This window comes from Caloenas nicobarica, chromosome 16, assembly GCF_036013445.1.
Source record: "Caloenas nicobarica isolate bCalNic1 chromosome 16, bCalNic1.hap1, whole genome shotgun sequence".
Classification (NCBI taxonomy): domain Eukaryota; kingdom Metazoa; phylum Chordata; class Aves; order Columbiformes; family Columbidae; genus Caloenas; species Caloenas nicobarica.
In genome coordinates, this window is record NC_088260.1 from 13288943 (window position 1) to 13301190 (window position 12248).

The 12248-nt window shown below is 46.1% G+C and overlaps 1 protein-coding gene across 5 annotated transcripts in view; it reads left to right on the forward strand.

The window, feature by feature from the left end:
* Positions 1-12248, forward strand: part of MTMR3 (myotubularin related protein 3) — a 78202-nt gene that overhangs the window by 61952 nt on the left and 4002 nt on the right. For 2 of the 5 annotated variants that reach the window (XM_065646127.1, XM_065646126.1), the window contains 7 exons: positions 666-851; positions 2205-2375; positions 4339-4484; positions 5401-6799; positions 9119-9229; positions 9739-9827; positions 11239-11265. In XM_065646127.1, coding sequence (XP_065502199.1) covers positions 666-851; positions 2205-2375; positions 4339-4484; positions 5401-6799; positions 9119-9229; positions 9739-9827; positions 11239-11265 — 2129 coding nt within the window. The remainder of the gene's footprint in view (positions 1-665; positions 852-2204; positions 2376-4338; positions 4485-5400; positions 6800-9118; positions 9230-9738; positions 9828-11238; positions 11266-12248) is intronic. The other 3 variants (XM_065646128.1, XM_065646129.1, XM_065646130.1) reach the window with 3 other exon arrangements.

Consider the following 12248-nt stretch of genomic DNA (forward strand, 5'->3'; position numbering starts at 1 on the left):
GACTCACTAAGCATGCTGCACAATTTTTCGTTACACTAAGAGTGAACCCTTCTTAACCTGTGACAGGTTTTAGGTCCTGTAAGATGAGGTGCTCAGCTGGGCTCTGTTTTGGAATGTTCTTTGCCTTTTTCATTTGCGTAGCAAATCCCACACCTCAACCTTTAACCAGTATTGTGACTGTGTTACATTTGCTACGCACATGGGCAGACAGGTGCTCTGAGCATGGATGTCCTTTCGTAGATTAATTCTTTTATGACAAAAAAATCTGATTTTCAAGGGGGAGCTTTGAAATTTCCTCTCCCGCCCAAGTGTTGGTTACCGTGATCCAGAGGGTTTTGATTAATTTGAGTTTCTGCTCGCCCCTGCCTGGCCAAAAGAGGTCTCGTATCAGGATCTTCCCTTCTGAGGACTTAACCTGCCTTATTCTCCCTCCTGTTCATGTAGACTTGGGAATTCATCTCTGTCCTAATTTCATGGTGCAGCATTTCAGAACGCAGAGGCGTTAGGTAGAGCAGGAAAGATAAGTAATGGGGCCAGTGCTGAAGGGAAATGGGAGTGAGTGAGGACACAGTAATAAGGTGATTCCCATGAGTCCCGGACTATCTTAGAAAATTGAACCAAAGCAAACCAAGCACTTTTCATCTGCACTTTTTGCATTTCTGCAGGGTTTCCAGGTGCTAGTGGAGACGGAGTGGCTGGATTTTGGCCACAAGTTTGCAGATCGCTGTGGCCATGGTGAGAACTCGGATGACCTAAATGAGCGCTGCCCGGTGTTTTTACAGTGGCTGGACTGCGTCCATCAGCTCCAGAGGCAGTTCCCTTGCTCTTTCGAGTTTAACGAAGCATTCCTTGTGAGTTGTGGCTTGAAATATTGCTGTTTTATAGACCGCTGCTAAACTGGTACCCGGTACTAACATCCCATAGAGCCCCGAGGGGTTTCTGATTTTCCCACCTGTCTGTGATAACCTGCAGCCTGATAAAGGAAACGGGAAAACTGCCCAGACACAGTGGACAAAAGTCCTTGTGTGCTTCATGGGACTTGAGCCCTATTTGCTCTTAAAACCAGAGAGGGACCCTTGAAGACTTTTTTTAAACTTTAAAGAAAGAAATAGGTGATACAAATGTAATAGTCTCACTTCAGAGATGCTGAAATAACTCTGGTATAATACATCCAATCAGCATGAAAAAAGAGATAGTTTGATCCTCCTATTTTCCATTCAGTTTTTCTGCTGAAAACGTGTAGGATACACGAGCTGTGTTAATTTTCTTTGTGGATAGCTCTTCTGTTAGAAATCTGCCTCGGATGCTCATAGTCAGTTCTTGGGGCAGCAGGTTGCTGGGAAAGTGGCACTCACTGACTGCAGGACTTGTAATCTGAAGAATTAAAGTTTTTTTATGAAGTGTCTGATCCACTCAGAGATTTCAAGCGTATTCCTGTGATTGCAGTTGACTTGAATTACCACTTGCCAGCTCAGCCATGTAACTGAGTCTGTGTACAGTCCTGGCTTAGCTGGTTGTGAAATGAGATCCAGAACGTTGTGAGTGGCTCCACAGCTCACTGCTCATCTGCAGGAGCCATGTGCAAACATACCCTGAGCGTTCTGGCCTTTTTAGAGTGAACCCCTTAATTTATTAGAGTATTGAAACACTTGTCTTCATTTAAACGTCTGACTAACCCCGTGAAAGTCATTTAAATGCTTCAAGTTAAGTTCATCTCAAGCTGTTTTGTCAGCCTGGGACCACAGCATGGAGAGAATAATGACCAGGATGTGTGTGCTGTGTGCGTTTGTACCAACATACACAAATTAACACTTTTCCCCACTATTCTTTGCCTTTCTGTGCTGCGTTAATGTTTTGTAACAGGTGTCATGATTCTCTTCTTTGCCTACCCTGCAAGGCTGTGAGTTTCCCTCAGCAAGACTTTTATACTTGACTGTGAACAAATATTTTGTCTTTATATTTTCTATTTTTTCCTGAATTTTTTTTAGTTTTGGTTTTAAAGGACTCTGTTATGCTTGAATTCTTTCGCAATTAGTTTATGAGGAGGTATGCAAAAATGCCAGGTGTATTTCTGGATCAGGCTTTAGGAAAGGGGTGGGTTGCCCTGCAGAGGAAAGATCTGGTGCTTCTTAAGCCTGAATGTTGATTCTCACATTAAGTTGATGTCTTCTGCCTTATGATGATATTTGTGTCGGTCTGTGCAGGTCAAATTGGTGCAGCACACCTACTCTTGCCTCTTTGGTACATTCCTGTGCAACAATGCGAAAGAGAGAGGAGAAAAACACACTCAGGAACGGACCTGCTCTGTCTGGTCTTTGCTGCGGGCAGCAAACAAAGCCTTCAAAAACCTGCTCTACTCCTCCCAGTCCGAATCCGTACGTATCTGGGGAGAGTCCCGTAGGGGTTCCAGGTATAACATTCTCAAAAGCACGTACCTTAAGAAACACCCGGGCTTGTAGCTGCGGGACATCTTAATGTCATCATGAAAACAGTGCAGAGATCGGCGTTGCCAGAAGAGCGAGCTCGGCTCTTCTTGTCCATGTTTGCCTTTGAACACTCTTCGGTCTGACTTTTCAGGTCTCGCATTAAGTTTGCTGATATTTGAGGAATGTCAAATGCAACCTCAGAAATTTCTCTCTGCTGGAAATGCATAACTAAATATTTTGCTTTATTTTTTGTAACGGAAAATATTTCAGTGTTTCACAAATAGACCTTTTGAGAGAAGCATCATAAAATTGTGTACAAATTAGACACGTTGCCTATATTCATCTTGAATCTAAACAGAAAAAGTAATGCCGATTATTTAGCCTATCTTTGTTTCTCTTAATACTTTCACGTTTTCAGTTTGGCTTTTCCGTAGTAGCTCACTGGAAGGGACTTAGTCACCTCCCTGTGTATTTGAGAAGAGGGCACGTCAGGCATTGAGGGACACAGTGTGGTGGACATATGAACAAACAGTCAGTCATCAAAAGTCATCATGATTAGGACAGCAAAGACTTCTATGAATATTTATGCCCTTTCTGTTTATAAAAGTATCAGGTACCATAAACCTAATTGTAAGGACTATGCGATGTTTTTGTGTATGAGAGATGTGGCTTTTAATTGTTCTTGAGAGTAAAATGAAAACCTGGCTTAGTAGGAGAGAGTTTATGCCTACCTTTAGGATAAAAAGGTTAATTTTCCATTCAGAGCAGCCCTCCATAGCTGGCTGTCTCCCCGGGACGCGCAGCCTGCGCTCCGGCCGCACGCAGATCCCATTTATCATCGCAACAGGCAACAGCAGGGAGAGCCCTTTGCAACCTGACATCGTCATCGTAAGAGTGGATGTGACATGAGACACTGCAGATTAATATGGCTTGTGAGGACTTCAAAGCTAAAGTTTTCCCTGACAATCCCGGCGGGTTTGCCGGGGAGGAGCTTAGAGAACACTCTGCGAGCGGGCAGGTCATGGCCTCGGGCTGCCCTCGTGTCCTGTGTACCGCTGGGCAGATGCCATCTCAGTGACTTGGCCTCTGTTCTATGCAAATCCTACACTAGTGCGCTAAGCTATTTAGGATAATTCATCCATATGAGGGAGTTTTGCTCATTTCCTGTCTTGTATTCATCTTTTTGTGGTTTGGCTTGGGTGTTTAAAAGGCACCTCTGTGATGTAGCCACATCTGTTATAAAACCGTAGTCATTTAAGAGCATCGTCCACCAATGCGAGCCCAGCCCACCCTCCACCCAGTGCCCGCGAATCCTGCCTGCTCGCTGCCCTTGCCTGCTTGGCCACGAGAAAGTTGCCTGGGAAAACAGTGGAATTTATCAAAGTGCTGTTAAACTGAAACAGAAAGCGTGTTCCACAGGCCAGGAATCCCTTTTAAGAGCAGGCTGCCTCTTCAGCAAAGTATTTCTGCGTGTACTTCATTTTTAACATCTGAGTGCTTCCATTAAAGACAGGCTTAGCTTTGAATTGGAGCCTGTACAAGGAGGTTATTAGTTCAGCTCTCGTGTGTAACACAAAGTACAAGGAAATCTCTGCGCTAACAATGGGCTGTTGGATTCTGCAGTGGGTTCAGTTGCTCAGAAGCGTTATTAAGGTGTAGATTCCCACAGAGCACATCGCAGTAAGTCATTCATGAGGAGCTGAAAGCCAGCATTGTTATGCCTCAGCCTCCTTCTTTCAAACAAAACATAATTATATATCCAAGCGCAGCTATTAAAGCCTTCAGAGTTACCTAGAGATCCAGCAAAGCCTCCCAGCTGCAAACCTGAATAATAAACTCCCCCGATCAGATTCGAACACCTCTTTGCACCCCGGGAACAAGCGGTTTATTGTTTCTGAATGTCCCCTCTCAGGTGCTGTATCCCGTGTGCCATGTGCGGAACCTGATGCTCTGGAGTGCCGTGTACCTGCCCTGCTCGTCCCCCTCCACGCCCGCCGACGACACCTGTGCCCCGTACCCTGCGCCTGGCTCTAGCCCTGAAGATCAGCCTCTGGGCAGGTGAGCCTAGAGCCCAGAAACCCCACCCCGTAAAGTAAGATCAACTGAGAATATTGGGGGATATAAAGAGGAGGATACTTGTGGTGGGAGGGGGGTATATTTCACAAACTGATCTGTTGGGACTGTTTGACTGACCGACCCAAAAGCAGCATGTTGTTTTTTCAGTTTTGAAAGCTGTTACATGTCAGAGGTGATAGGAAAACAGAGAGATTAGCAAATAGAATTAAGCTCTGGGTATTGCGTAGCAGATGACAAGGATTTTATCAGACTATTGCTGAGATGGAGCACACTTTCTCTTCTGTTCTCAGAAGCATCCTGCCTGTAGAGATAAACTAATCATAATGAAATGTCTTTCTCCACCTATTCCCTTCTTGATGGCAGTGAGAGGCATGATAAATCCTGGGTGATGGATTCTAAGAGACTGGACAACGCCCTCAGACACGGTGTGACCTGTGGCATTGTCCTGTGCAGGGACAGGAGTTGGACTCGATGATCCTTGTGGGTCCTTCCAGCTCAGGACACTCAGTGATTCTATATCAGCTTTGGTTGCTTGTCTCAAATTGGAGTTATTTTTCTGCGTTGCCTAGCCATTTCTTTGCTTTTTTGTACAATGATTCTGAGCACATGTTAACGAGGAGGTGTGACCAGACTCTAAGCATTTGTGCTTTGTGGTAAAGGGATTATTCTGGGAATGTTTGAAGTCTGATCGAACATATTTTCCTGATGGCAAACAAAGAAAGTACTGAAGCTACAGATGGTCAAAATGTGCTCCTAGATAATACTTCACAGAAGTCCGTTAGTTGGCAGATTGTTACTGTCCTAATTGTGGGGGGAGTTTTTAAACCATAGTAGATAAATGTTTAAAAAAAAAAATCAATCACCCAACTCTGGATTCTGATTATTCGTACCTTTCTAGGTTACCAAAGACGCGATCGTTTGACAATCTGACGACGGCCTGTGACAGCAGCGTGCCCACAACCAACCGGCGCAGCAGCGACCCCAGCATCAACGAGAAGTGGCAAGAGCACCGCCGGTCCCTGGAGCTGAGCAGCCTCGGCAACGCGGGGGACGATCCCTTTGACGGAGATGGCCCAGGCAAGCAGGGCCGGGCTCCGCTGGGAGCGGAACTCTCTGTTGCAGCCGGTGTGGCGGAGGGACAGATGGAGAACATTTTGCAAGAGGCCACTAAAGATGATGTTGGTCTGGAGGAACATTTAAGGGGTAGCCTGGAGGCAGTAGGGAAAGGGGAGGAGATGGCCCTGGACAGGGAGAAGAGAACGGAAAATCTCCATGGGTTTGGCAGTGACTTCTGTGGAAAGGCCGAGGCGGATCTGGGTATTGTCACGAACAATCCGCATCCAGCGTCCCAAGGTGCTGCTGAGCTGAAAGGACAAGAGGATGAGCATTCTGAGCTCAGTAACGCTCTCCAGAAGTTGCCCCAGGTGAGAGGGCTACAGGCTGTACCTGGGGAGGGCTTTGTGAGTAGAGATGCTCAAAAGAATACAGAGGAAGAAGGTGTTGGCAAACTGGAAGGAGAAGCAGAGAGCCTGTACGATAGCAGCCTTCCGTTACTTCTTACAATCCCGCACGAGGCAAAAACATCCAACATTGAAAGTTCTACGGAAACCTTAACAGAGAATGAAGCAAAACAAGAGCTCCTGCCCAGGGGTCCTTGCCACAGACCTCACCCGATCGACAACAGCGCTGACGAACTTTCGCGAACTATTGAAAACAGGCCAGAGGGGGAGAGCGTGCTAGAACTTCAAAAACTGGGAACAAAAGTACATAGGACTTCTGGTAGCAGCAACACACACATCCCGATGCCTTCCCCTTGTGCCTTGCCTTTCGCTGAATGTAAAGACGAGATTGTGTGTAACGGCGAGCTGGAGCCTGAGAACAAGATGACGGAGAAGCACGCGGGGTTTAGTATCGCCCAGAAATACCACGCGACAAACGGACACTGTGTGAACGGAGAGGACGGGAGGATCAAAGCCTCTCTGAGCCGGCAGGTCTCCACGGCCAGCTGCAGTTCCGCACAGCTTCACTTGAGGAACTTGCACCAAAAATGGATGTTTAGCCACCTCGGGAAGCAGCAGGCGGCCAGCAGCCCTGACCAGCCCGCCAGGAGCCACCTGGATGATGATGGGATGCCCGTCTACACTGACGTCATCCAGCAACGCCTGCGCCAGATAGAAACTGGCCATCAGCAAGAAGTGGAGACCTTGAAGAAGCAAGTGCAAGAGCTGAAGAGCCGGTTGGAGAGCCAGTTCCTGAATAGCTCCTTCCGGCTCAACGGCGACTACGGAGATGAAGTGGTGAGTGAAACGGTAACTGGGCCACTGCTGGAAACTGGGCTAGTTAGTCAAGTTTGGATCGCGACATATTGTCAGCTCTCATTTCATTGGTCAGGTAGGAATGTTTTTGACCTACAGGCTTTTATAAAACTCTCAGGGTCATTCTGAAGAGGGTAGACGACTAAGTATGCAGGAAATGGCAATTAGTGATGACTAATATTTCACTGTATTTCAGTTTGACCATGAATAAAGCAAAGTTTTTTTTTCAGGATGGGTGTTTCACAGCATACATGCACATACCTGAATGTACTTGGACAGCCACATTGACCTTATTCCCAAACCTCTTTGTCTTACTGTTACTTTCATATACAGGCAAAGATATTTTTCTAGGGCTGTGCACGTTTTATTTGTTGGGACAGGGTCATAGGACTGAGCTCATGGGGCTTCGCTCAGGGTGAGGAAGATGCAGCAGTGGCTGCTCTGGTAGCTCAAACCCTCAGTCAGAGGGCTGCCCTGCTCAAGGCTCGTTAACTGGAACAAATTAAGAGCTTTTGTGACAGCCTTATGTCAATGAGGGGTTTTTCCCAACAAATAAGAATTTTAAGAGAGCTTTTAAACCGTTTGACTTTTACTTGGAAGTGTTCAAAGTCATAAAAGTAGAGACTTAAGCTTGAGATGTGATTGAAATACAGGACGCTAATTTCTGTAGCAATTAAATGATCTATGTAGTTATGGTTGCGAAAGAAATTTTAAAATCAGAAATAAGGGTAATTCCGAGTTCCAGATCTCAATAACTAGCAGGGTTTCTATACATCTCTATATGTCTTGGGTGGATTTTTGAGTTGCTTCTCCCCTACCTGTTTTTTTGCCTAATTTCTTCTCCTCTACTGACTAATAAATAATAAGAAAAAGCCAAAAGAGATACAGTCACTGGCTTTATTGCTTGAATGTGACACTGATGCAGAGAACAAACGGGAGTTCTCTGTAAAAGCTTTGAGTGCAGAGTGGCTCTGTGGGTTTCTGCAAAACTTGGTTTTTTCAAAGTCTCAGTTTCAGTTAAATAAAAGAAATTAAGAGGGGAGAGGTACTTGGGGCAACAGGCAGGCAGGGGAGGAGGAAAAGGATGTGAAGGGGAAGGGGAGGAGATGCTGAACCCTTAAAAGAGAGTTTGGATCATCCTGCGGGGTTGAGCTCTGGGCAGAGCTCCTGAAGGTGGCAGAACACTTAGCACATTTTCCTACATTCACATTATAGTGTGGTTTGTATGCCTGCAAAATTGAAAAAAAATAATTAGAAGGGGTCTCCAACTTTAGTTTATTTAATTTCATATTGTTTAGAAGTGGCAGAGGTGCTGGATAGTCCCAGGTACATTTGTTGCAAAAAATACTCAGAGTTTCTTGGCTATTTAAATGGGCGATAACAGCACTGAGTGCTCCCTGTGGGCGCCCGTGTCTGCTCAGAGTCGTTTGCTGCTCGGAGAAAGCTGGGATTCCTTGGGAAAAAAAAAAAAAGGTGCTTTGGCTTAATTATTATACTTCTGGGTTTTAAAGGCCTTCACAAACTGCGTATCGCTCTGTTCTCAACAAAATTCACCGGTTTAAGGACTCTAGTCACTGCCTTCTATTTGTGCCGTGGCTCAGGAGTAGCAGGTTTTCTTCTGGAGCTCCAGAGATGCCGGTTCCTCAGGCACAAAAGGCCATTAACCCAGGATTTCTTGTTATTTTTCATGTATTCTAAGGACTGGCTTGAGTTTTAAGTCAGTTAAAATACAACGCTTGCCTGGCTAGACTGTACTAAGGAAGCATTATTCCCAAAAAACTATATATGGAATATATATGGCTCAAATTCTGAGGCTTCCATGTGTGATTTGGCTTGTATTTTCTGGCATTTTTGCCGACAAAACATATACGTATTGCCGGTGTTAGTTGTGGAAGTGAAACAACCGTGGAAATGCGACCATGAGCCACCGAGCACAGCTTTTTTGGTCAGTCACCCAGAGTGTTGCCAACACAATGAACCCCAGGTTTTTCAATCCATTCTGCCTCACATCATCCTGTCATCGCAGGGTCAAAAACTGACCTGTTGGGGTGGTGTTTTTTTTTTTTTAATTGGCCACTGCACAAACCGCTTCGTGTGGCGTTTATAGTCTCGTTCATGAAGGTGTTTTTGCCTTTGCTGCCACATGGGTGGGTGACTGGGTTTTTTTGCCCTCCCAGCGCAGGCACAACCTGCTCTTTCTCAGCAGGAGGGACCCTTTTCTCCTCACGACCGTCCGGTTTTGGTTCGGGTGGAGGTAGGGCCACGGGAAGGCTCTGTTCAGCTGTGTTTGTTTGCCAACAGACATCTATACCCGACTCGGAAAGCAATCTGGATCAGAACTGCTTGTCTCGCTGCAGCACAGAGATTTTCTCTGAAGCCAGCTGGGAGCAGGTGGACAAACAGGACACAGAGGTACAGACTAAATCCCTGTCGCACTCATTCTCCTGGGAGGATGGGAATTTCCTTATTCAAATCGTCCCCCAGCCTTTAGGCATCTGCCACTTCTTGGGAATTCTCTTCCTTGCATTTTGCTCATCTGTCATGCTTTAAAACCGGTACCTGTGCCTATGAGCCCTCTGCTCGCTGCGCCACTCGGAGAAGCTGGTGAAGGGCTGGGGAGCTGCAGGAGCTTTAGGTGGACACCTGCTTGGTGAATATTCCTGCCCTGGATACTTTTAAAGCACGGAAAATAAACACAGAATTGAATTTTATGACTTAATTTCTGTCTGAGGGGAGTTTGTTGCATCTCCTCTCAAAGGGAAGGTTTCTGTCTGTCTTCAATTGTTGCGAACGCTGTATTTGTGCTCTTAGAGCGAGCGCTTCGCTCATGCTGCTTTGCTTTGAGTTTGTGAGCGCAAACAAGATGGGTTTGTTTCCACTGAATGGCTAAATTGCTCAATTTGGGGGTTTGTTTCCCGCAGGTGACACGATGGCTCCCCGACCACCTGGCCGCGCACTGCTACGGCTGCGACAGCGCCTTCTGGCTGGCCAGCAGGAAGCACCACTGCAGGTAACCAGGGCTGCTCCTTCCCTTTGCAACCAAAAAAGGGTTTCCTTTTGACACACAGTTCCTTCCTCGAGGGTGGGTTTCAGACCCAGCGTTTCCCAGTAGGGCTGTGGATGCTGCTGAATGCACAGAGCTGCTTTGGAAGGACACAAGTTTCTCCTGTTCAGTTCCAGTTCGTGCAGGGTCTGTTTGAAAAGCCAGATTTCGTATCTGCTCCACCCAAGCCCAGACAGATCCTACCTTTTTCCCTCAAACTGCATTTGGAGGCAGCTGGCTGTTCAGCTTTTTAAGAGGGTGTAAATAATAAAAAATACTAGTTTGTCATCTTAGCATTCAGTATTTCAATACTGCAAATATATGAATAGCACCTTCTTCCCGTTTCTGGTTGTAAACCTGCTCCTTTCCTTCTCTAACCGTTCTTCACTTTTCACTAAATTGCTCTCTAACGAGAGATTCTGACAAGGACATATATGTGAAATTAAAGTTTTCTGGATTATTTGTTGCCAGACATCTTGCCAGCCCAGGCTACACCAGACAACGCAGGCAGCAGGCACTCACTGAGGCCTTTTGATTCCATCACAGTCTTGGTACAGACAGAGAATATCAGATTTCTAAGTTCTGTTTCAAATAACTTCCTATTCCTTGTTTCCGGACATGAGAAAACCATTAGAAGAATCATCATTTAAATAAATGGCAGTTATCACATGTTGATGATTTATTGCTTATAGAAGTTGCAGACAATTATAAACATCTTTGTTGGTTTGTGTCCATTTTCTATTTTGCTCCACTTAGTCTTCTTGTAAAGATAAACAAACCCAGGAAGAATGAGCAGAACGTGAATGTCTTTGATTTTGTTTCATGTCCACTGTGTTTGTGCAAAGCCTTCAGATGAAAAATATAATTACTAAGCATACAGTTGTGCACATCTGAAGGGTTTTCTGAGTTAAAATGCTGTTTTCCTTTGTCCTTCTCCTCTGCGGTATCAGCGTGGTCACACTGACCAGCGTTTGACACCTGCACCGCTGTGCTCTGCAGAGCTGCGCGGGGTGCACAGGACACCCTGACACTGCCCGGAGGTCACACTGACTCAGCCTTCCAAGCCTGATAGCAAATTTCCCTTTATTATCCCTTGTTTCTTCATCTTTCCAAGGTCTCACGTGGGTTGAGCAGGCTGTCCACGGAACATCTGGTGGTGGAACCAACACGAAAACCGAGTATTTCCATAAAACACATTTTCAAAACCCCAGCGATGAGGGGCAGCCTGCTCAACGTCTCACCTGAGAGTGAAAATGAGGTGAAACCCACACACCCTAAGGCCTTGAGCAGCGTAAAAATAAAAATACCGGCTTCCTTCATTGCCACTATTTGCTTCTTTTGCTCGTTCCCCGCTGAGCTCTTTCTCCCCTCCTTGCAGGGCCGCTGAAGGTGTTGAGCAGATCTGGTGAGCATTTCCAACAGCCCCTCTGCTGTCTGTCCATCTGTCCCGGTAACTTCTCCACACTAACTCGCTCTCTTCCCCCTCTTTGTTTCTCACTTGCCTGGAAATCACTAGCGATAAGTTGGGGGTGGCGAGCACGATGTGTCAGATGTTTAGATCCGGATGAACAGACCGCTCTCCATGTTGAGGACTTGGCTTGGGTAGCTTAAGCCGGGGTGTGGATCACACTAACGCTCACCGTCAGTAATTCGTGTGTTTGAGTAACAGTGAATGCTTCACTTCTAACCAAGGAGAGACTGTCCTTCAAGTTTGGCCGTTCTGCTTTTATTTTTGATTCTTTCCCTTTTTTACTTTTTTTTTGAGAGAGACCCGCATGTTATCAAACAATTCTAATATTGCTGTGCAGTGCGTTGACGAAAACCCTGCCACTTATTTTAGAAGAACTGGAAATACTGTGGCAGTAACAGGTTGTGCAAAGCTGGTGTAGAGTGTTAGTATCACAACAAATGGGTGAATGGCTGTGACTGGGGAAGAAGAGGTGTCAGTAGCGTGATTTTAAGTCACCCTCAGGGGGGCAAGACCGCTTTTCCAGCATGTTTTTTGACATCTCTTTTTAATCTATTGAGCGAAGCAGGAGACCACCCCGTTAGTGAGTTGTTCAGAGCTTTCTTAACTCAAGGGAGAACAGGCACAGAACGCTATTATCTATCGCAGAAGGATAAAACAACAACAAAACCCCAGCATATGTCAGGAAGCTGGCGAGCTGCAACAAACAGATCCTTGTTCTAATCCCTCGGGTTCTTTTTTGACCTCGTCCATCAGCAGCGCTTCTGCTGGGTGATCTCCTTTGAGCAGCAGAGCTTTTCCACAGGGTCTTTCTGCGTCACACCTCCCAGGGCTGCTTTTTCTGCGAGTAATTTCTAACAGGGTCCTTAAGAAGACTCCGAACCCGCTGCAGACAGGCACTGTCAGCTTCCTGGTGCTCG